Source organism: Channa argus, chromosome 15, assembly GCF_033026475.1.
Source record: "Channa argus isolate prfri chromosome 15, Channa argus male v1.0, whole genome shotgun sequence".
In the NCBI taxonomy this organism is placed as follows: domain Eukaryota; kingdom Metazoa; phylum Chordata; class Actinopteri; order Anabantiformes; family Channidae; genus Channa; species Channa argus.
In genome coordinates this window covers 17,610,457-17,634,819 of record NC_090211.1, presented here as the reverse complement: position 1 = coordinate 17,634,819, position 24,363 = coordinate 17,610,457, and the positions used below count along the sequence as shown (strand labels likewise).

The 24,363-nt window shown below is 40.4% G+C and overlaps 4 protein-coding genes across 9 annotated transcripts in view; 2 read left to right on the top strand and 2 right to left on the bottom strand.

Moving 5' to 3' along the window:
• LOC137099391 (trinucleotide repeat-containing gene 6A protein-like) overlaps positions 1-8,354 on the top strand; it is a 36,193-nt gene extending 27,839 nt beyond the window's left edge. For all 5 annotated transcript variants that reach the window (XM_067476154.1, XM_067476156.1, XM_067476152.1 and 2 more), the window contains 5 exons: positions 395-502; positions 870-1,100; positions 1,240-1,310; positions 1,584-1,723; positions 2,420-8,354. In XM_067476154.1, coding sequence (XP_067332255.1) covers positions 395-502; positions 870-1,100; positions 1,240-1,310; positions 1,584-1,723; positions 2,420-2,771 — 902 coding nt within the window. In that variant the 3' untranslated portion in view covers positions 2,772-8,354. The remainder of the gene's footprint in view (positions 1-394; positions 503-869; positions 1,101-1,239; positions 1,311-1,583; positions 1,724-2,419) is intronic.
• A 792-nt stretch (positions 8,355-9,146) lies between these two features.
• ndufab1b (NADH:ubiquinone oxidoreductase subunit AB1b) lies at positions 9,147-11,857 on the bottom strand. Of its 2 annotated transcripts, XM_067476159.1 has the most exons (5): positions 11,644-11,857; positions 10,623-10,742; positions 9,706-9,793; positions 9,475-9,594; positions 9,147-9,390 (listed from the first exon to the last, which is right to left on the bottom strand). In XM_067476159.1, exons 1-4 carry the CDS (start codon positions 11,812-11,814, stop codon positions 9,503-9,505), a joined length of 471 nt encoding a protein of 156 aa, XP_067332260.1. In that variant the 5' UTR covers positions 11,815-11,857; the 3' UTR covers positions 9,147-9,390; positions 9,475-9,502. The 2 variants fall into 2 exon arrangements, with proteins under 2 accessions (XP_067332260.1, XP_067332259.1); XM_067476158.1 differs by having other exon boundaries at positions 9,147-9,594.
• Positions 11,858-12,270: 413 nt separating this feature from the next.
• Positions 12,271-15,070, top strand: dctn5 (dynactin 5). The gene is made up of 6 exons (XM_067477083.1): positions 12,271-12,440; positions 12,665-12,733; positions 12,832-12,950; positions 13,414-13,525; positions 13,862-13,964; positions 14,057-15,070. The coding sequence occupies exons 1-6, from the start codon at positions 12,393-12,395 to the stop codon at positions 14,152-14,154; spliced, it is 549 nt and encodes a 182-aa protein (XP_067333184.1). The 5' UTR covers positions 12,271-12,392; the 3' UTR covers positions 14,155-15,070.
• A 2,664-nt stretch (positions 15,071-17,734) lies between these two features.
• Positions 17,735-24,363, bottom strand: hapstr1a (HUWE1 associated protein modifying stress responses a). Its single transcript, XM_067477082.1, has 5 exons — positions 23,913-24,363; positions 22,670-22,750; positions 22,188-22,255; positions 21,848-22,058; positions 17,735-19,858 (listed from the first exon to the last, which is right to left on the bottom strand). The coding sequence occupies exons 1-5, from the start codon at positions 24,106-24,108 to the stop codon at positions 19,542-19,544; spliced, it is 873 nt and encodes a 290-aa protein (XP_067333183.1). The 5' UTR covers positions 24,109-24,363; the 3' UTR covers positions 17,735-19,541.

Sequence of the window (24,363 nt, the reverse complement as noted above, 5' to 3'; positions counted from 1 at the left end):
TTTTGACAACAGCGTAAGAAGCATCTTCCCGTATTGTTATTGGGCTGCATTTTTATGAGCATGGGCTTCTGAAATTTAACAGCTCAAGTAAATGCACATCAATGTTCAGGGTGCTGGCCCTGACCATGTGCCACAAAAGTGGAAAGAAAAAGGGCTTTGTGACTCGCTGGTGTGTGGCTGTTTCTTAGCCATTTATTGACATTTTATGCTGCTCTTCGTATCTTATTCGGCTGTAGCCACAGGTGTTGAGCATTATTTTGCTACCATTTAGATCTGTAGTGATTCTTTGCCAATAAACGCTCATTATGATTTGAGATTTTGTTGATTTTGTATCTTTTTATTGTTCGCGATCTGTAATTTAAAAAAATGCTAAACCCTTCTTTGTTCTTCTCAGGGCCATCCTCATCACTGAACACCACGATGCCTTCTAATAGTGCCTGGTCATCCATTCGTGCCTCCAGCCACAGCGGTTCCCTCACCAGTACAGCACAAAGCACTTCAGGTATGCTTTCTCTTTGTGCTTTAGCATCTTGTCCCCCTGCCCTTTCGCTTCCAAGCTAAACCATCTTAAAGAACTTCAGACAAAGAAAAGTAGAAATGTTGAGGCTGTTGGGTGGCCACAGTTGAGAAAATGTAAATACGAATTCATAGATTTGTAAGTAGAGTCTAAAGCCTGTTAAAAATAAGAAACTTAGAAACTGCAGATATCATTAGTTATATGCACCTGTCTTACAGCAGAGAGGGATTTAAGACGTTGGCAATAGAATGACAAACATTTTTGACAAGAAAGTAAAAAAAATAAATAAAAAGACAGACATCACATCTGTTAAAGTGCAACAATTTTAATCTCTACTCTCCTGCCCTTGTAGCCAGACCCAGTGAGTCAAAGTGGTCTCCCGGTGGCGGTTCTGTGTCAAACTCCTCCCTGGCCCATGAGCTGTGGAAAGTCCCCCTGCCTCCGAAGGCACTGTCTGTGGCAGCCCCCTCCAGACCACCACCCGGCCTCACCAGCCAGAAGCCCAGCCCTGCCTCCTCTGGCTGGGATAGCTCTGCTTTGAGGTTGGGGGGATGGGGCTCCTCTGAGTCCAGATACACACCTGGTGAGAGCAGAGCAAGAGAGACACATATACATTTGCAAGAGTACCTGCAGTGCCATTGATTTCAGATTAACGGACACGTTCCTTTTCACTTGTTCTCAGCATATATTTGATTGCGATTTCACTGTGTGTATAATGGCAGGTTCCAGTTGGGGTGACAGCAGCAGCTCAGGGAGAACCCAATGGCTTGTTCTGAAAAATCTCACACCTCAGGTACGTGTGTGTGTGTCTTTGGTTAGAACAAATATCTTGACTGTATATGAAGTGTTGTGTCTGTTTTGTAGTTGAAGACGTGGAGATTTTTGTACATTATAATTCTCAGCAGTTGAAGTGAATCTCTATGTAATTTTTTTTAAGTTTAAAACTACAAAATTATAACACATGATAGAACATTATTGTGTAGAAGAAAAAAGCCTAATATCAGGCCTACAAAATACATATAAAACACAATTGTAGTTTACATGATTTGGTCCATGTATCTTGCAGATTGACGGCTCTACCCTGAGGACCCTGTGCATGCAGCACGGCCCTCTGATCACATTCCACCTCAACCTGCCACATGGCAACGCTGTGGTATGCTACAGCACCAAGGATGAGGCCGCCAAGGCCCAGAAGAGCCTGCACATGTAAGGACACACACTTTAAAATCTATTCCAGCCCTGTATTGAATTAGTTATCTTTCAGTTTAATCATGACCACTCTTGTAAAGCACGTCATACCTAATCTCTATAGTATGTAAACTTGTAACTTGATTTAGAACTGGAAGATGACAAATATTACTTCAGAATTGTTTTAATGTAGTACCAAATGAATGTAGTCCCAAATAAATCGTCTGTAGCTGAGCACTTAAGTATTTGAAAAATGGATTTGCACTTCAAGAAAAAACGGCAATACATATAGAACTGTACTGTGGATAACAGCACATGCACCACCGCCACCACTAAAATATCCATACGATCCGCGGGAGCTCGTGTGTCCACCAAGAATTTTTGGGAGGTTTTAAAGAAGCGAATGGGCATGTGGATGATGTTTCTATCACTCAGCTGCTTTTGTAGCAGACTCTTGAAGTGCATGACTCTTAGCTAGACGTTTTAAAGCTCTGGAAGACCTTTCTGATCTCATCTGACTGACTGGTTGGGAGCCTTAGCTATTTAAACTAAGAAATACTTGAGGCTCCCTACCAATCCCATTAAAAACTGAAGAAACCTTTGGGATGAACGGAAAAAAATGTTTTCAAGAGGATTAAGCAAAGCCAGTTGCCATTGAGTAGATTCCAATGTTTTGAGGCAGCACATGCTCACTTGTCTATCGTGTCCCTTCAGGTGTGTTTTGGGGAACACTACTATTCTGGCTGAGATTGCCAGCGAGGAGGAAATCAACCGTTTCTTTGCACAAGGGCAGTCTTTGGCCACTCCCTCCTCTGCCTGGCAGGCTATTGGCTCCTCTCAGAGCAGAATGGATCAGTCTCACCCCTTTCCCAGCCGCGCTCCTGAACCTAACCAATGGAACAGCAGCAGCGACCTCCACAGCTCCTCCCTCTGGGGCGGACCCAACTATTCCAGCAGCCTGTGGGGGACCCCCAGTGGCACTGAGACCGGGAGGATCAGCAGCCCATCTCCAATCAGCTCCTTCCTCCCAGTAGATCACCTGACGGGGGCTGGAGACTCCATGTAAGCCGCCTGGTAATCAAAAAAGCTGGCAGAAGGGTCAGTAAAGAATTATCAAAAATCAGCGGAAGAAAATGGGGGGAAAGTAGTTCTAAACACAATGGCACTAGTTGGACTCTTTCTCACTTACAAGATATTCAAAAAAACGGGGCCTCCCCCTGTGGAAGACAAGTTACGTTTCTCTCTCTGCACATATGTCCACTTTGTTTTAGCCCAAAAACATATCAGTCGGAATACTTGAATCATGCAGGCCAATTCTATAATGTGAACAGATGGATATTTGCTTCCAGGTAGTGCTCTTTCAGACCGAAAAAAGCTTCAATCGAGCTCATTATATATATTATTTTGTTTCATTCGTCATGTTTATTTGAATTCCAATTTTTTTTTTTTTTGCATTTGTTTGCTGACAATGTTGGAGTATGAGCTTTTTTAACTTTGCACTGAATGTGTTTTTTTTCTCAGTATATATATATATATAAATATAAAAAAAATATATATATATATAATCTGCAATATAGAGGGAGCAGCCAGTTTTTCCAGTGTAGCTGTTTACTCATTGAGGTCCTTACCGTATGTGTGTATGCCCATGTGTGTGAGAGATTGTGTGTGAATGAGTATGTGTGCGCTCCTCTCTGCCTTGGCACGCCTACCTTACTGCGTTGTCGTGGAGTTCAAGATCAACAGATAGTTGAAGAATTAAAGCTGACTTAGGAGAATTATCTGGTGATGGTAAAAGTGACATTAAAAAGTATTGCACCAATTTTGTTTTAAAACTAAAGAACGTTGAGCTCTGCAGTGCAAAGAACTGTAGCCGCAGCTGGGACTAGCAAGCCCCCAGGCCCTAATAAAGGGGACGGGTCTTTCTAGCAAGGCCCCCCCCCCATTAGCCTTCCTAGTAGGCAGTGGGGTGGGGAACAGCACTTTCAGAATAGGCTTTCAATGTTTTGGAGGTGCCACACTGCAACCTCTTGTTTACAAGACTTAGGAGGCGAAAGGTGTGTTCATTCTTCATTTTAAAGAGAAGATGGAAAAATATTAAAAAAAAATTTAAAAAACGGAGAAAAAAATATTAAAATTACTTAAAAATATTAAAAAATGTATAAAACAATAGAAAATGTAAAAAAAAAAAAAAATTTAACTCTTACTGAGGATGAAGACGATGCTTTGTAACTCTGGGAATTCGGATCAGTGTTTTGGCCATGGCGTTGGTTATTTGAACTATTCCTCTTTGTCTGCTAAATAACCAGCAATGGTTCTCAGGAAATCAAGCCAGTTTTCCCCCCTTGTAGTTGAATTAAAAAAAAAAAAAACTACTACTCCTTGTAGGAAAGGAAAATCCAACTTCTAGCACTGAAAACTATGTATAGGTCTGTATTTTTTTTCCTCTGCCAAATAACTGCTTTAAGCTGGAGAAGCTCAACACACTGCTTTCAATATGCTGTCTTTTGGGGGGGTGGGGTCCTAATTGGGGTTGGGGGGGGGAGTTGTGGAGGATGGGCTGTAGAAATCCCAACGCTCCCTCTCTCCTCCTTTTCCTCCACTCCTCCACTCCACTGATATTTAAAAAAAAATAAATAAAAAAAAAAAAAGGAGAGAGTGTTTATCGTGTGAATGTGTGACTGTCAGTTGAAAACATTCTGTCTCGTCAGACTTCTAAACCAAGAGAAAGGCGAATCTGTATCTATGCATACTGTAGCCTCTCACACGGCCTACTGAGAGGCATCTTTTTTTTTTCCTCCCGTGTTTCACAAAATGTTTTAAATGTTTCATTAAGTACAACACAAATATTACTTGCTTTTTTTCTTCGTCGTTTTTTTTTTTAATCGCCATCATTGCCACAGATGGTGTTTTGAAAAAAAAAAAAATGGAAAGAAGAATAACTTTAAAAATCTTGTTTTGGTTGAAGATAATATTTTAACAGTGCAAAAGTCGTCCACATTTCATTGCCTTGATCGTAATTGTGTCCTGAAGATGCAACAGCAAGTCAAGTGGCTTCTACCTGTTTACAAATAGAATATGATTGTATTGTTGTACTGTTTTTTTTTTTTTTTTTTTTTTTTTTCTCTCTGGATGGAGGGAGCGTTTATTCATCTGATGTTCCTGACCCGATGAATCGCGTGTGTTTGTGTGTGTGTGTTTGGCACATTCTGTAGCGCTGGAGGAGAAGGGGTTGGGTTTCAGGGGAAAAGAGGAAGTTATGGATGTGCGTGAGAGATGCGTGAATGTAAAATCCACCAGTGGTGTTCGTCTACAAAATACACATGTGAATAATAGATTTACCTGGCTACCAGTGATTGTTTGACTACCATGATGCACAATTTATTTTTATTTTTTTTTTTTGTTTTTTGGGGGAAGAAAAGCTTCCGAATACATAAACGAGAAGTCAGCATTAGCAAAGCCATGGACCTTAATTTTGTTTCTTCATCATGTTATTATGTTCTGTTAAGCTTGTTGCGTGTGGGTGTGTTTTCCCCCTCAGATATAGAGGTTTTATTTCATATGTACTAGAAACATTGGCTTTAGTTGTGTTTTTAAGTTTAGCCGTACATATTTAACAACTTCAGAGCATATGTAGTGAGACAGAACCTTAAGTATTAGCCAGACTTGACAGTGGTGTGTGCCAGTATTGAACTGCTCTCTACCAAATAATGAAATCCTACAAAAGATTAGTTTACTTATTTCCAGATCTCTTTGCTTAAACTATATGTATCTATTATTTGTATTTGTTTTTGTCTTGCTTAACAAATGTTATCAAGTGGGACATCTGAAACATGTTTGTCATTGTTTTTCTTTTGTTACTTAATTTGACAAATTGAAATGAGGAGCCTTGGATTTTGCACTTGTGTGGAACGGAGAGAGCAGAGCTGAGATGGGCAGTCAGACAGATGACGGCAGTGTAGTTTGGATTTTCAGGAGAAGCTGCGCCTGTGAGTATTGTAACAGGGTCAGGTGTGTGTGTGTGTGTGTGTGTATGTGTGTGTGTGTGGTGATTAGAGAAGATGGTGCTTTGTTGGTCCCAGTGAGGGAGCTAGAGGGGAAGGAGGGGGTGTCGTCCTCCTTTCTCAGGTTTACCCTCTCCCTGCACACTGGGCGGGCCGGTCAGAGCAGCAACCTTGCCACGCCGCCTGACCTAAGCTAGAATGTAAGCTGAAAACGGTTTTATAAAGTATAGACGACGACTGGCGCCTCTATTTGCCTTCTGCTGCACCTGATCAGCCTCAAACCTGGAACCACCACTTATAGCTCGCTGGTGTTTGCAGAAGTATTCAGCTACTGCTCTGACCGCACCTGGTTCGTTGGGGCTTTTGCCTCGTAGACGCTCGCGTCTTGAGCTTGACTGAAATGAGGCTTCATACTGGCCCGTGGTGACTCAGGCAAGGGGATGTCACTCCTTGGCTGGTTCTTCGTGGCTTTTCAGGGACACGGGGTTGCTCTTGCCTCTTTGCTGACTATTCCAGGATAAGTTCTCTCTCTCTAACTCTTTCTAACTCCAAAGCTTAACTACAGGAGAGAAAACGCAAAACTGACAGGAGGTCTGGAGCTAGTGAACTCTAAATAGTCTATATTCCCTTTCCACTATTGATAAAATTACTTTAAACTTCATTCATTCTGATTTAGGCAGTGCTTCGGTCCTCGTGCTGATCTGGGAAGTGTTTTCCTCTCCTTATTATCCTTACTTTAACCATTAGTGGAACAAAAATTGGCGCCAGATCAGCAGATGAGGCGGCAGCACTGTACTGCTGTTAGAGAAGAGACAAGTCGTGTCTGTAAAACACCTCATTCATGTTGTTACTGCATTGGTTCCCAGCTTGATATTACTCTTAGTCCAATCTGCTGTTAAGTGTATGTTGTGGAAAGATTCAAAAGCCTGGTCTTGTAAAGATTTTGCGTGTGTGTGTGTGTGTGTGTGTGTGTGTTCAAACACATTATCATGCCAAATTGAGTAGGGAGGGAGGGTATGAGGGAAGGAAAGGGATCGATTTTCTTTTTTTTTTTTTTTTTTCTCCGGTTGTTGTGTATGTGTATTTAAAAAGCTGGACAATGTTAAAAGCTTGAAGAAAAAAAGTCATTTGCAAAAGGATGATGTGAGGAAAACCACCATGAGCAATGTACAATCCCCAGGGCTGCCAAGCAGCTTCCCAACAGGGCCAGAGGAGGGGAGCAAAGAGGGAATGAAAGGAGGGTAGGAGAGGAGGGAAGCTGGCTGGTGATACTCAACTACTTTTTAATATATAAGAAAAATAATGTGACTTTTTGTTTTTCTCTTAACTATCCTGTGAGCAAATGCTATTTCATCACACACCCAACAGCTCCTACTGTCGATCAAAAGGCTATTTTTTTGACACAAAAATACATTAAAAAAAACAAACAAAAAAAAAACAAACAAAAGAGAAAAAAAATCAAAAACTGTGAGAATCTGCTGTCTTGTCATTTTACATTTAGTATGAATAAACACAAACAAACCCTGAAAAGCTTTAGTCTAACCAGCACAAAGATGTGGGTGGGTGGGCCGGGCGGGATACCTAGGGCGGGAGTGGGAGGGTACATTACAGCGGGAAGGGGAGGGTGTCGCTCAGAGAGACTATGCAGTGGAGTGTTGAACCCAGACTTCCATGTCCACCTTGGGTCTTTGCTTTCTTTAAATAAATGAATAAATAATAAAAAATCCCAAAAAACTTTTAAAAACACAGATGAGATGGGATTCCCAATAATAACATGTTGTGCCATCATTGAATCGTACTACTACTACTACTACTAATAGTAAAAACTGAAAAAGAAAAAAAAAAAACTTTACCTAGCAACCGTCGGGCCAGTTGTAGCAGGAGAGGAGGACAGGTTAAGATTTGCAAAGTCCATGTCTTTATTTTCACAGCTTGTCTCCTCCAATGAGCTGAGGAGAGTGAGGCCGGTGAAACTGCAAATTTTACACAACTACAATGTTTTTTATAGAGATTCTATCAATCCACAGTGTGTAGTTGGATCACCTGTAAACCTATTATGCACATTGCTTTGGGAGACTGTTGAAATTATAATATATATATAAATATATATGAGAATATAAGCGTACAGTGTCTATAATCAACGGGAGGAAGTCTTCCTCTCTTAGAAACAAACAGGAAGTATCTTTTTATTTTCAAACGTCTTCCTCGGGTCATCAAAGGATTTTATCTTAAACTTCGGCGGAAACTGCACTTTTTGAAGGACAATCTTTATTTGTATGGGTATAATAATTGACAAAAACGAAGTCGCCTGCTATTACAAGGTATAGAAAAACCAACTCCAGTGTGCTCTAATAATGAATGTCTCCTCTGATGCTGTCTATTTGGTTTCATTTAATCTTTTTAATCTACTTCCTTTTGTTGCTTGGTTTGTTCTGTATTTTATTTTAATTTTATTTTTTTCTCCTCTTACTCTTTTCTGGATTCTAGTGCTCTTAAGAGAATCTGTACTAAGGTGTAGAGTAGTAGGTAGTAGGTCTTCTGTTGGCTGTACTCGTATACTGATTACTGTTTGTAACCCTCTGGCTCCTGCAGCCAGCATACAAAGCTGTATAACTTGGGTACAACCCTCAATAAAAGACTAACAATGACTCAGTGGTTGCTGCCTGGAGTTTTCATTTCTATTTAATTGCAACTCTTGAAGACAAAAATCTGCAAATATTGGTAAATTGATTCTGTATAATTTTAAATTTAAGAGAATTTGGGTAAGAATCTGCTGTAAGCTATTCTACCCCCTGAACATGTGCCCACCTTTTAGTAACAGGAGTTCTATGAGGACATGTGTCCACTTGTATTTTAATTTTGAATGTAACATCTGATTTCTTAAGTTGGGCATTTTAAAGGAAAAAAACATTAACAGCTGATGTTCAATGTGGGAAGAAGACATGTTTCTTCCCCCTAATTAAAAATTTATTCTAAGTATCGTAATTTGAAACTACAATTTCTGCATTAAAATATAATTCATCAAAAGTGTTTAAGAGTTAGTGTACAATGTTTTCATTCCAGAATATTGACTTAGTTAATACACAGGCCACTGTTTTATCTGAGTTACCTTAATTAACAGAAATGTAGAAAAACTCTTATTACAAGGAATTACCTCAGTTACCTGTAGTGAACACTGCAGGTAAGAAAATCTATCCTTCACTGATTTGACCTTGTTCTGAATCTAACAGCTAATTTCTGCATGAAATTTTCACATCAATCTGGCCAACTTTGTAGTTTGAAATCTTATTTCAGCACTTCTTCTGTTTCCCTGGACATAACTCGGACTGAAAAACATTAGGTTAAGCTTAACATTATGGCAGCCAAATTAAAAAGTTTGAATTTTGCCTGACAGCTAAATAACACTGGTAATGTGACAGAGACACTTCAAACATCACAGCTGTGACACAACTATACATCTTGTCTTTATTGATCTATTCTTTAGGAATCATACATTTGAACAACAGGGTGAAGCTACAACAAAAACTGAAACATTCTCATTTAACATTTTGCTTCATGCCCAAACTCAGTTAAGTCACAGTCAAGACGTGGCAGCTGATTCCAACTGCTGCAATGGACAAAAAAGCTGAAGTGGGAAATGGCAAATGGTTTGAAGTCCCTTTGGGGAATCACACTGGGTTTAACCTCTCTGCAAGGAAACATTTTAAATAAGAAATTAATCAAGAATAAGTCGCATACAATGAGGCCGATAAGAGCTTGCACAGAAACTTGCCTGTGAAGCGAGTTTTAGAACAGATTATTCATAAACATCCTTCTTGTCTGCGATGTATTGTACAATCTCCTCAGGAGTCATCAACTTCTCTGCTTCTGCGTCTGGGATCTCAAAGCCTGCAGGAACACAAACGACAAACAAAAGATTTCTGTTAAACTCCTGACACACCATGACCTACAGCTACTGACATACATAGTCATTAAGAAGTTTGAAATGCCCCCACTCACCAAACTCATCCTCCATGGCCATGATGATCTCCACCTGGTCCAGGCTGTCTAGACCCAGGTCTTTCATGAAGTGGGAGGATGTCTGCAGCTGCAGAGCAGAAAGTTACACTGGCATTACAAATAGCAAGGTAACTGGCAAAGTGCAATGTAACAGAACTATAGGAAATGTAGCGTTACATCATGTTAACACAGACACGATCCTCCCGTCTATGCACTTTATTTATACCTGTGCCTGTTACTGCGGCTTAAATACAAATCAAAGTTTGTAGTTGAAATTGTTCAGATTTGATGGAGATGGGAAGATATGTAAACATGAATAGTTTTCCAGTGGTTCTGCGCCAGATCTGCTTGTTTACAAACCAGCAAACTGCCAGAGTACAGTCATATTTAGCAAATGTAAGGCGGCAAACTCTGCTGACCTGCTACCATAGAGGCAACAATTTTCAAATATTTCACTTTTACAACCTGGCACATACGCCATACATGAAGAACTCAAAGGACGTTACAGAAGAGAATTTTCACCATCTCTACCTCTAAGGTTTGTTCATATGAAACTTAATTTATGGGTCTCATTCACACAAAAAAAAAGTCATATGAGGGAAGGGATCAGGCTGCATGAATTAGACACTATAAAACTTTTTACTAATGCAAAGACCTTGGGGACTCATGTGAGAAGGGTCCAGGGGCTAGAATCACAACAAATGAGAAAATTCCAGAAACAGTAGGTGATTGTACACTAACTAACAGAATGAAAGAGGACAGAACTCCTTTGGCAATGTGGGGACAGAGACAAGGTTCCTTCTTAATTACTGAAATAAAGCTGCTGTGATAAAAGCTACGAAATGTATCAGTTTTAATTTCACTTCAAATATTCGTTAATTCTTTGAGCCAAAAGGAGACGTAGCCCTCACTCTCACCTTCTCTGGGTTAATCTTGTCGTAGAGCTTAAGCACGTACATGACGCGCTCTTTGATGGTCTCTAGGGTCAGAGGGGGCAGATCTCCATACTGTCGGCACAGGATGCCCACTGAGGAGATCTAAAGAGGGGGGAAACGGCACAGAGAGGAAACATGTTGATAATTAAGCTCGCAAGACAGCCTGAAGATGTTTGTGCCAAAGATGTTTCTTTTTTTTAATGCTACAGATTCTAATCAATGACAGACATGACAGGACATGTGTCAACACAAGCATCAAGTATCAAGAAATAAAACACCTCCATAAAAAGGGTGTTTGTGACAATCACTAGAAGATTAAATATAAAAGTCAAATATCACTGTGTAATATAATAAATACTGATGCAATAGCAGAGTTTACTGAAAAAAAAAATGCAGCTGGATTCGGATTCTCAGTTATCAAGGCCATGGTCATCCTAAAAGGTGCTAGTCAGTGGCTTGAGGTTAATCGGAAGATGTTTCACCTGTCACCTTTTCGAAAGGCTTCTTAATTCCTAACGCCTCCAAAGAATATACGTGTCGGAACTGAAGAAGCCTTTCACGTGAGGAGGTGCTGTATTTAAAAACCTCAAGTAAACCACAGCTGCAATAAAAGTAGTACTTTTAGGATACACAATTTAATTTCACATGGAATTGAGACAAGTCTGTCAACTGATAGATTTGCCAGTGCACGCTCGGTCTTTGGGTTAGAGGATTTTAAAGGCACAAGTGTGTGTGTGTCAATTAACCCACCAACATTGCCAAGTAGCTAAATCAGCTAGCCAGTCAAGCTTAGCCGCTGTGTAATCTACGCATAAAGCATAACACTACGAGTTTTTTCTGGGTTTCGGGACAACAGACATGTAAAGGTTTCCGCTCGTAGTAAAATAAAGTGTCTATATTCCAGCACTAACTGCAGCAGGACACCCTGGCGCATTTGAAAGGCGTCGGTAGGTCACAGCAGCACAAGCTAGGCCGCGACGGTTCAATGTTACCGCAGACTCACCCGGCTGTTCCCGAGCAACCGCGTCCTCCGGCTGTCTGCGGTGAAGCAGTGGCCTCGGAAGAAGGCTGGCGCCGGAGCGGCAACAGCTCTGACTGCTAGGTTGCCGGTACAAAGCCTCAGAGAGGGCCGGGCGACCGAGCGGACACATTGCAGCAGGGCACGGGTCGCCATGTTTGCGAGAAAGTACTACCGATTCCCGGCGTGCAAGGCGAAGAAGAAACGGGGTCAAGGGCTCCGCAGTACGCATGCGCACATTGCAAACGTTGTCTTTCTTTTGTAACTTGTAAAAAGCTTTATCAAATGTAAATACATAAACACATAGTCAAAAATATTGATGTTATTATTATTATATTATTTATATTTAAACATTTACTTTGAAAAAAAAAGAAAATATAAACGCGCAGAGATTTACCACAGGCACGCTTAATAGATCAAAGATTATTTTCTTGGATGAATTGATGAGACAATTGAAACGAGAATTAGAACACGTGTGAAGTTTATGACAAGAGGGGGTTTATTAAAGAGTGAGTCGATATTCAATTCAAATATGATACATACTACAGAACTATATAATTTGTTGGGTTTAATTCATCGATGATTTATGACACCTAGTATTGTCTGGAAAACATTAATCGATCGCAGAACAGGAGAAGCTGACAGCATAGCAGAGAGCAAACACAGACAGAAACCTTAGAGATTATTGTTGGATATTAAGCGCTTGGTTTCATATTTTTACCAGCTCGCTTGCCATGGAGTTGTCAGAAATACTGTACAACAAAGCAGAGTATATTGAGACGGTAAAATGTTTTATTTTAAAGCGTTGTTAGATAGCTAACGTTAGTCGCTGGCTATTTAGCTAATAGCCTCAACTAGACGGGGCGTTGGGTGCTGGATAAGTGAAATCCTTGTCTGTGATGTGTATTTAGGTGGATGATGGATTGATTATAATATTAAAAACAAAATCAGGAGAACACTTTTTTTTTTTTTACAAATATTAATAGTTTCTGTCGTTATATTTCAGGCTTCTGGCAACAAAGTGAGCAGACAGTCGGTGCTTTGTGGAAGCCAAAATATCGTCCTCAATGGCAAAGTAAGGAAATAAAAACGTCATACTTGGGAGTCTGCTGACAGTTTAACTTATGGTGCAAATATGCTGTTATATAATATGATATGTGGTCTATTTTGCAGACTATTGTCATGAATGACTGTATCATCAGAGGAGACCTGGCTAATGTCAGGGTGGGCAGACACTGTGTTGTGAAGAGTCGTAGTGTCATTCGACCACCTTTTAAAAAGTTCAGCAAAGGGTAAAAACTCTTACTGTTATGGCAAATATTCAGAATATTTAAGTTAAAGTTGTGTCCAATCTGAATATTACAATATGTTTTTGTATTATTTTACTGAATGTCTCCATAACGGTATTTGGGTTGGAGTGTTTCCACACACTTTTCAAGCAATTATACCATATGATATAATCACTGAGAATTGTATAATATTGTGTGTATAAGAGGAAAGACAGGATTTTTCTTTATTTAATGCAAAACAGTCAAATATGCTCAGAGAATTTACTTTAATGTAATGCAGCAGCATTTAAACTAGAACACATAGTACATGTACTTTGTTGAAATATTAAAATATAAACTATGTCATCTTTACATTTTAATCTGGCAGGTGTACAGTAGTACTCTACAGCAAACATTTTCATCAAAAGCAAAACATTGCTCACTTGTCTGCTTCAAGTCTTTTCCTTTACTCTCCCTTTACCTCCAGAGTAGCATTCTTTCCGCTGCACATAGGGGATCATGTGTTCATCGAGGAGGACTGTGTAGTCAACGCAGCGCAGATCGGTTCCTACGTTCACATTGGGAAAAACTGTGTCATAGTGAGTGGAATGAGAGCACACAAGTCACAATAACGCAAATGAACAAGAAGGGGGAAACCGTGCTAAGCGAGACTAAGATTTGCACCAGCAAGAGAAGAAATGAACAGCAATAGTGTTTCCTCATGCCTGTCGTCAATGAGTCACATGAATGTCATGGTTATTACAGAAGCTCTAAGTGTAACAGAAGCAAGTTTTTCTTTTCCATCACAAAGATAATACATAACCATGTTGTTCTGAACAGTCGTTATCTGTTTTTCATCGTTGTGTAATAGCAGCATAATTTAAACACAGCGAAAGCATTTGAATCAGCAGTTGCGTTTTGCGTGTTGTGTACAGGGCCGTCGCTGTGTGCTGAAGGATTGCTGTAAGATCTTAGACAACACTGTGCTTCCTCCTGAGACAGTGGTACCACCTTTCACTGTCTTCTCTGGATGCCCAGGTCAGCGCCACTGCCCAAACACACACCGGACTTAACCCACTTTCTGTTCATAACAGTCTTTACCTTTGATCCCCTTTCTCTCTTTCTCTCAGGCCTTTTTTCAGGAGAGCTCCCAGAGTGCACGCAGGAGCTGATGATTGATGTGACCAAGAGCTACTACCAGAAGTTCCTCCCCCTTAGCCAGATCTGAGTCCTAAACCATAACCAGCAGAATCTAGCCCAATGCTCAACCAGGTGCAGGTTGGAGTCCGTTTGACTCAAGAGCTAACCTTTTATCATTCATCTTCAAGAGGCACTGAACTTCACTGCCCAGGGAAGAACAATGTTCTATTTAGAGCCCTTCTATGATTTCTAGCAGAGAAGCAAATAGCTGCAGAAAGTATATTTCTATGTATGCAGCTCCAATCTTTTAAATCTGGAAACCCTTCGGTGTGTGGTTATTAAATTGGTTACAGTGCAATTAGGTTAATCAACCCAGTAAGTTTAAGGGGTTTTACCTTTGCCAAGGGTCCTTCAGTCTATTTCTTCTCCTTATAAATGCTTTGATTTTGTTAAGAATTAGGTTTTAGAGGTCTGACTCTTTTTTTCCTGGTATATGTGCTATGAAAAAACTCAAGAATCACGTGAGTCACGTGATTGCTAGCATTCACAGAGATTCAGATTAGCAGAGAAGTCCTTGTTCAGGAATTCTTGACCTTTGGTGACAGCAGCAGTAGAAAATGAGAAGGTGGAGGAGCAATGAGGATAAAAGATGATGGGTAGAGGTGTTTGAAGAACGCCAAGGGCTTGTGAGGCATAACACTGATGGACCAAAAGAACAGTTTCAGGATGTTGGCTGCTCTTGTGCATCATTCACATCCATTGGTGCAACAAAACAAAGAAAATATTCAGTTTCTTTTTTTTTTTTTTTTTTAAATATATATGTTGACAAGGGGCTTGTTTGCATTGTGCTTTACTGGTATGTAATTTTTCATAAATCTAATTTAATTGTATCTAATTTCAATTGCAGTGTTTAATACTGTATGTTGTAACAGGATGGGAAATACAATACCCAGACAACATCTCAACTAGTGCAGCATAAATAAAAATAAATTCTTGAAAATCTGCATAGTATGAGCTGGACTGGATTTTTGTAAAAGGTTCCTTGTAGAGTATTGAGCATAAGTACCACATACCACTTTTTTATTAGTTGGTTCCTCTCTGTTTTTAAACCTCGATGCATGAAGACATATCAATGCATACAACTATCATTGATTTCATGCTATTGTGGCAAACGAGTGGTAATGTGCAGATAAGTGTAACAGCGCATCCACAAAGGCACGAAGGATGAATACAAGCAAATGAACATAGATGTAAACAAGGTAGCAATTACAATATTTTTAAAACAAATCTGCTCCATGGATGTTTTGAAAAGAAGGAAATAATATATTTCCACCACCAGGAAAAAGTGAATATAAACACATTTGGGTTGTAGTTACAAGAAGAGCTACTCAGCAAAACATATTGAGGTGTTATGAAGTAGATCACTGAATTCCCTTTAAAATACAATATGAAGCAGACTTTGTGCAAGAGACAATCAAAACTCCACAAAGGTACTTTTAAGGCTGGACAGATTTAAGAGCTGTACTTTTATCTGAAGATGGATGTAAGTATGTTGACATTTTAAATGCTGCCCCACCGTATGGTAACGGACTAATACATCAACTTAGCAGACTTACATTCCACATTTCATTGTGTAAAGAATGTTTTATTCGCGTGGGCTGCTACCACCTAGTGGCCTGTCAAGGTGCTTACACCTTTTTTCCCCCCTTTCTGTTTGCATTTAAGAGTTTAACTTGACTTCATATCTAGACTAAAGTCTGAGGTTATTTTAGTCTCTGAGAGACAAGAATAGTACAAGACTTGCTTCCAGTGACAGTATCACAATATCTTAAATACATCTGTAAATGTCTAAGTGTCTTTCTCCACCATACACAGATAAGTTTGCTTTGTGCTCAAAATAAAACCCAAATGAGATCCTTCTGTACAAAATGCACAAGCAATCACTGTAAACACTTTTCTTTTTTTTAATGAAACAATCCATTCAATTGCAACTCAATGGTTTTATTTATTTTACAATGTGAACCACATATCATTACCAACAATTAAATGTTAAGTATATAGATTAGCCATTTATTACTTTTTAAACAAATAAGTATCAAGAAACAGCTGATAATAGTGTTGGCTCCAGAGACACATGGCATGAGTCAGTCCTTTGAAACTGTGGATGAAGGCCGGTGACTGGTTCAGGAAAAGAAAAACACAAAGTGCCCCTTTTATTATAACCAGTGGAGATCAACACCGCAGCTTGAACATTGTGATTATAACAGCGGTGCAATCATTTCTGTAGCCAACCTTCTAGTAGGGCATTTGGGGGAGAAAAAAAAATAAAAGTCCTTTGATAGTCAAAATTTTTCCTGTCATTAGACACATTACATATTCCCTTTAAATGACATCTTACCATGCAACAGAGACACTGGGAGGTTGTAACTACTCATTTGTAGTTAAACACACCATCTGGTTTCAGTCAGGAATGCTACCAATGCCAATGCGGAGTGTTGAACACAAAACAGTAATGTGTCTGGAGAAAGAAAACAAATATTCAAAATGCATTCCTCTGGTTTAATGAGGAGTGCGTGTACAGGCTGTTAGGTCAGGCCTCAGGATTCACTCCATCTGCAATCTTCTGTTGGCCCCCAGCACTGCATCCTGCAAAGTTAAGTCCCAGAGATAACGAACTCTGAAAACAGGACTCTCAGGCCAAAATTCCTATTCAAGAAACGGGTCCATCCATTGTTACATTTTTCACTAGACCTGTGACTGCTGAAGTTACAAAGAACTTACAAGATGTTTGTTTTTTTTTTTTGCAAAACATGATTTAACTGGGATTACCTTTTGACCCTCCTTCACAATTATCCAAGCTTCTCAAAAACAAATTCACATTCCACTTTCCCAATACCAGTTTTCATTTTCAGTCTCATTCAGTGGTTTTCACTTATACACAAAAAGCAACTCCAGGCAAACCTCTTATTTTTGACAGAATCAACAAATCTCAGCTTGGATCTTTTCTTACATTGTCCCTCCAGCAAACAGGTGTGAATATAAAAGCAACCTATAAGGCAAAAATGAAATCTGTGACCAAAATGTAACAGGAGTTTAAAATGGCATGCTTTATACAACTAAAAACCCACTTTTCAGGTCATAAAGGTGAAGATAAGACAAATGAAGATAAGAGAAGGAAACACTGACGCACGTCAATCTCACTAGGAAATTGATTTTTCATCCCCCGTCAGCTCACTGACAATCTACTGTATCACTACTTTGGCAGGGCACCACTAAAACATTTAGCAATTGGTTTAATATCTGCACAAGATCTTCAATCAACTTACTATGCTAAATGAAGCATATTCCAACATTATGCCCACAGACAAGCTTACATGTAGCTTTATCACTCTGTAAAGTAATGTGAGCTGGTACTGGAGAAATTAAATATACTGACATTTCTGGCTTGTTATATCAGTGTCTCCTACTCTAACCCTTACAGCTGGAAGGCAACAACCCTTTTAAGAATGAAACACAACCCCCACTGATCCACCCTGTACCAAGTATTTGTTAAAAAAAAAAAAAAGTCCCTCCAGAATCTCATTGACTTTTGTGATTGTTGCAGCTAAAATGTCAGATTTCCGAACAGCTTTTTTTATTAAAACAAAACAAAAAAAAAAAAAAAAAAAAAAAAAAAAAAAAAAAAAAAAAAAAAAAAAAAAAAAAAACAGAAAAAAGTGTCTTTATGCCATTTTAGATTGCAGGGGGGCACAGGATTTACAGGGGATTAGCTGAATTAATTGTTGCAATCATATCATAGTAAATTCCTAGAAGGACTGAAAAATACAACCCTTCCAAATATCATTAACGCATGAAGCCGTTACACAAAAAGCTGTTCCCCCCCAAAATTAATCTTGTTGGCAAGTATAATGGATCTGCTGAGAAATGCCACTTTTGTAAGACTTATGTTTTAATTTATGCTTTTCCATTTTTTAAGAGCACCAATTATATTCCAATGAGTTAAGTCATTTGGCAGTTGCGGGGACTCAGAGTCCCTGAATACAAGTTGAGCCCCCATGAAGAAAGCGCCACAACTTGATTAAACTTTTAAAGAGTTATCAAAACCAGAGGTGTGTGCCAGAGCTTATTTTCTACTCAACTCAAGTGTTTACTTTTCTTAAGCACCAACTAGTAAAGTAATGTGTGGACCTGTTTAGGGCTGGACAAGGCTACAACTGGGATACAATGGAAGAGCCGATTTGTTTGCATGAGTTAAAAAGGTGAAAGCTAAGTGCAAAAATCCTTATTGCAACTCATCAGAATAGTCACACAATCACATAAGACAGCAGCTGCTTTTGTAATAAGACTAGGATAAATGGGAGAGAGGGCGTCGCAGTCTGAAAATGGGCTGTCTTGAGAAGCCACACACACACACAGAGAGACACACACACACTCACTCCTTTCCATTATCCTGCAACACAAAAAAAAAAAAAAAAAAAAAAAAAAAAAACACGCATGGTGGAGAAGAACATAATATTAACTTTGCTATTACTGCTGCAAACAAGTGGCACCAAACCTAGAATTTTAACACTTGTGGCTGAAAAATTTAAAACAAAAATGGTGACTGGCTGAACTAGATCAAGCCACTGTTGTAGCAGAGTAGTTAGAAGAGAATAAGATCTAAATATCCAAACATCAATAGCCTGCTATTGGTAGTTACATGTTGTTAGCCTAGTAGCCAGAACAATATTACTGGTTACAAGCAGCAGGTGAGGCAGGATGGTGCCACAGCTGTATCCTACTAGGTGATTGAGCGCCACCACTTACAGGCAGTGCTAAAGAAGAACCACAATGATGCCAGCAAAAAAAAACAAACAAAAAAACAGGTGGGTTGTTTGATGCAGTGGCGGTTCTCTGACAGAGCTGGGTCCAACATTTGGCGAGCAACTCCATTCACCATGTGAGATGATTTGATCATGGCCCTCACTTCCTTATTAAGGTGGTGGGTGAGGATGAATGAGGTTGAGGGAGGGGAGGGGAGGGGAGGGGAGGGAAGGGCACAAGAGTCTCAAGGACCAAGTGGCTTTTACTTGTAAAGCAGCACAGTGCAATTCCACCCCTTTGAGAACTATTGCATCCCAGAAGGAGTTGGTGACTTCCTTTGTTATCTCCTTTCGACAGCAGCGACAACCGAGAAGTGCGTGGTGTTGTCCTTCTTTTTCCTCACACACATGAAGTGATCTGATTGCAGGTCAGTGATTTGTAGTAACAGTGTCGGGAAAGAAGACAAAGGAAAGAATTCATCCAACATTTGATTGAACTGTGTGCCTTCAGTTCCTGATTTTACGCTCAGCCCAGGGTCTTTTGCACACCCATTCATTCAAACTTCGTTCTGTGCAGCTGTCCCGCGTAAGCCATCCATTCCCCTCCTATACCCTTGGCTTGGAAAGTTTCCTCCCCTACCCCTTCACACACTTAGGCGAACAGCAGAGCAGATCAGATCATTCTGTTGCGTTTGTGCGTAGGGGAGTCTGTGATGACATCACTACACTGGGTGGAGTTTCGTTTCCTGGTTCCCCCTCCTCCAGCAGAGGCAGAACCTGTAGAGTCCAGATGCAGTGCCATCTCCTCTGAGATGAAAGTGTTTAGGTCAACGTCCTGGAGCCCATTACGCCTGCTGCGGCACACCGGCCCTGAACCAGAAGAACTACCTCCACCAGTGCCTCCCCCGTTACTGCTGCTCCCACTCACATGTGTGGGAGAACCTGGAGTACCAGAACGAACACTGATACTCGCCATAGCTCCACTCAAACCTGAAAGAAGGAGGAAGAGACAGGTTAGAGCAGCAACAGACAATATCAACACTATGTGGACAAATTAGATAAGCAAACTAGTTTAAAAATAATAAGCTTCAAAATAAAACTCCACAAAACTTGCTCCTATACAAAAGACATTTGTAAGAGCTGCAGAAACACATCTCCATCATTTGAATGAAGCAAAACAACCCACGATCCCTTTAAAAAAGGGTCAAGTTAGCTTAGCACCACGCAGCTTTCCTTGTTTCAGGTGTTTGCATACATGCTATTACTGTGGGCACCTTATGCAAGCCTGAGGCTAAGGAAAAGCAAATCTGTCAACAAAAAAAAAAAAAAGTCCCCAATTTGCAAATGCTCCAGCAATTAATCAGATGTTATTTAAATATCTGACTTGTAAGTTATGTCAGAAACCTAAACCAAGAGGTGAAATCCCGTTAAATTTGTTCTTCTATCACAAACACAAAGGGCAACATTAAAAGACAGCAAGGGCAGATGTTTAAAACAGTAAAAAAAAAAAACAGTTTTAGATCACAGCAGTTTGTCAGCATCTATAAGTAAAGAATCACACGACTGTGAAACTACAACCCAGCAGCTACGTCAGATTCATTAATCCAAAACACAGCCCAGTGTGTAAATATGCTTAAATATGACGTTTGTGACCATTAAGCTCAAACATAAGTTACAGATGTAAACCGTATGGCACACAGCAAGTTTACAGTTCTTCGGCAAGTCACTTGAAACGACTTGAGCAGTCTCGTCTCCCCTTTGTATCCAAGAACAGGAGTCAAAAAGCTTAGACTGCTTCACAGTGGTGTTGTAAGCATGTTGGTCATCAAAAACCATTTGAAGCAGTCATCAGTCCCTAACACACAGATTACCACAAAATGATTCCCCCGGCAATAAAGATAGGCATGAGTGCAGTAGGATTTCTGCTGGCAACAGAACCTATGACTTATCAAGTAACAAGTGCAACTTCAACCACACTGGTAAACCGATCAAGAAAATATTTCCATTTCCCAAACGGGGGAATAATTCATGACACAGCTTGATTTTAAGCCAACAAATACAGATTTCACAGTTGTGAAATCAAAACTGGCTTATGACACTTAACATAACAATTCAAATAAAAAGCAACAAAACAGTTTACAAAAATGCAAAGCACTTTTTTCTGCACAGATATAAATAAAAGTGATTTTGTCGGTTTTGGCTAGTTACAAGCACAATGCAAAAGAGATTTGATAACTGAATAAGGAGACACAGTGAAACCTCCTGACAGACTGAACTGGTGATCTTCTAATCCTAATAACCCAAATGCCTAACATCCTTCACCATAATCTCCAGGATATCCTAAAATGGCCACTTCAAAATGTGAGGACCTTCAGATAAAGTACTCAATATTCATTTGCTCTGCGGTCAGTGCACATAAATACAGGAGTGCTTGATCTGACTGCTGAAGGGAACTATATGACATTAATTTGCACCATATTCAAAAACCAATTTCACTTTTGATTCAGTAAAATCTCTCTTCACACACACACACACAAAAAACAAAACAAAATTAGGCACTCTTTTTCCATTGGCCAATACACACACGCCCAAGCACAACATAACCTTATCTCTGAGCCACATGTGGCAGAGTAGATGGACTGAAGGACACATGCTCGTTTACACTCACAAGCTCATTGCTTACAGAGAGGGAAAAAAATAAATAAAAAAATCACAACTGTGCACATTGAGGGGACAGTGATTAAAAAGAAACAGTTCATAGTTCTACATTTTCTTCGTTCATTTCACATCTTAAAATGTAAACACATACAAAAGATATGCAAATGTAGTGGTTCTTTATACTAGCATTAAAGATGAGCAGTAACAGTTATTTTCTAGCTGGTAATGTATCCATTTGCTTGGTTGTAGAAGCAGGTTTTATATTAGAGGTCTGGAATGACAGATAATCTGTGAGCAAGGCTTCCTCTAAACATCCCTTACCATGCAGCGCTATAGCCTCTCTGAAGGGCTGGAGGTCTGCTTCTACAGATGAGCCAGTCTCAGCTGGCGAATTAGCCCGGCTAGGAGCCACCATGGCCAAGCGGGTGTTGGCCTTGCTACTCCTGTGTGGTGGTGCCTTGCCACATAGAAAACTGATTAGGTCCTCCCTACGGATGGTTCTCCGACGCTTTTTCACCCAGGCCAACATGTCCTGCAATCCAGCATAAGTCATCTGTTCACCAAATTTCAATTAACACTGATGCATTATGCTTTTTCCCCATGAAGGCCCCTTTGTAAATCTTTGTAGTATTGTTCTTAAAAAAAAAACAACATGACCCACCTTATTACGACGTTGGTGGCCTATTTGGACCCCCCGATCAAAGCTCCTCTGATGGGCCTCCACACTCTCTGTGACGTTGAAAAACATGAACCGATTCTGGTGAGCGCTTGGCTCAGAACACTGACAACATTTAACTCTGCCCATTTTCTGTAATTAACGCTGCTTTTTCAGGAATAAACACATGATTATCTTATGAATTCCTGACATTGTTGCGTACAGTTTCTTGGCTCCACGTTGAATGTTTTTTCACAGAAATACAAAAACACCTACAAGCCATGGAACAGACTGATCATCATGAAGCCGACAGTGATAACACCCAGGCCTTTTTAACCACTGGACGGATGGGACTGTGTCTATATGTACAAGTACGCTGACAGCAAGCTACAGTCTTTATGGATGAACTGAACTAAAAACAACTGTTTGCAGTTGGCCGATCAACAAAACGTACTCAAAAGCACAAGGATGGAGAGAAGGTTACCTACCTTTGTAGAGGTTGGTAACCGCTGTGGCAGCATTCTGAAATGGCACCCACAATGACAGGCCTTGTTGATGGCATACTCTGTCTGTGGAAGGCAAGGGAAATACGTTTGGTCTGGTTCGATTGTGATTTGAAAGCAAGCATCCTAGTGATAAGAGTCAAGGGGACCAAACCACGACACAAGTTCAGAGACAGAGCAGCTTAGTGACTGAAGGTGTGAGGGGAAGGGGCTTTTCATTCGCCATTTCGCCTCGCACCTACAAATGCAGGGAAAGAGTTTGTCATAAAAAGCAACTGTCAGCCACTGGCCGATGCCCAACCTGGCAGCGGCTTTTTAAACAAGTAAGCACCCACAACAGCAACTTAACTGCCCTCTCAGCAGTAAAGTTGCAAAGCCATGTCACACATGCATCGACTTCTGCAGGTCGATTGCTGTTCGTTTCGACAAGGAGCCCGTCACGCGTGAAAATGCCGAAGTATTAGCAGATTGTAGACAAACGATTATTTCTACAGGGAACCAATATTATCCTCGCCATTTTGTGATTATAACGCTAGCTGTGCGTTGCTAAACAAATTGCTCACTCAGCAGCAAGCCGGGCGTCGAAAAGGAGGTGTTCACTTGTGTGCTGCCGATTTATTGGCAATTTAAACGGAACATTGCGTCCGGTGTAACAGATGGTAACACTGACAGCCTACAAAACAAGTTGCTGCCATCTGGGAATGTCGCGTAGCTACGATTGTTGTTAACGTTGCCATCGCCATTTTCTAACTTGCCCGGCTAACATTACGTTAGCTGTCCGTGACTGTCTTACTTGGTGTCAACAATCTAGCTAACAAGCTCTGAAAAAAAAAAAAAGGTATTCAACGATAACGTAGGCTACTGTACTTATGTAAATAAACCTAGACAATGTTGTTTACCAAACGAAATGGGTGATTCGACGTCAGATTCGAGTTTATAGCTAACCAACTAATTTTTTGGGGGGGGGTTTCTGAATAGCATAACTGTTAGGCTAGCTATATTTAGCATTGCAAAATCAGCTGTGAACGTTACCCAATACTGGCTAGCGACCTTGCTAACGAGTTATTAGCATTCCTCGGATACAGACGCTTTCGTTAACTCATGTTAATCACACCAAACCCCAATAAATAGCGGATCGCTAACCAACTGACTGCCTGCTACATTTAATACGGCCAACGGCGGTATCGTTAGGCGAGCGAGCAAGCAAACAGAAGGCGGTTGTCTGGACCTTTGTATAACTGTGCCACTGCAGTGGCGGAGTTTTGGAAGAGGTGCCACAGTTTATCTTGGTCGTTGTCGGCCTCCTCCTCGCTCGGCTCCCTCTGCTCCGCTTCGGCCAAACACTGCCGCTCCCATTTTGAGAACCAGTGCTCGGGTCCGTGTTCCTGTATCTCCGAGTCTCCGTCTTCTTTCTTGTCCTCCATTTAATGCACCAAAAACTTGAAGAAAAAGCACTTTTATTCGTTATATGGATACACGGGCAATGTAGGAAGAGTTTGGTAGCAAGTAGGACAAACACTGTTACGATTTTCCCTGTTTCGCACTACACCCTAACATTTCTCCCTACTGCTACCATCTGTGAAGATTAGCTTAGCTAACTATTTTTTCCTAGTTGCCGACGTTGGGCGATATATGCAGGGCAGACAATCCTGTTATGCGCTTCAGCCCGCCCATGTCAA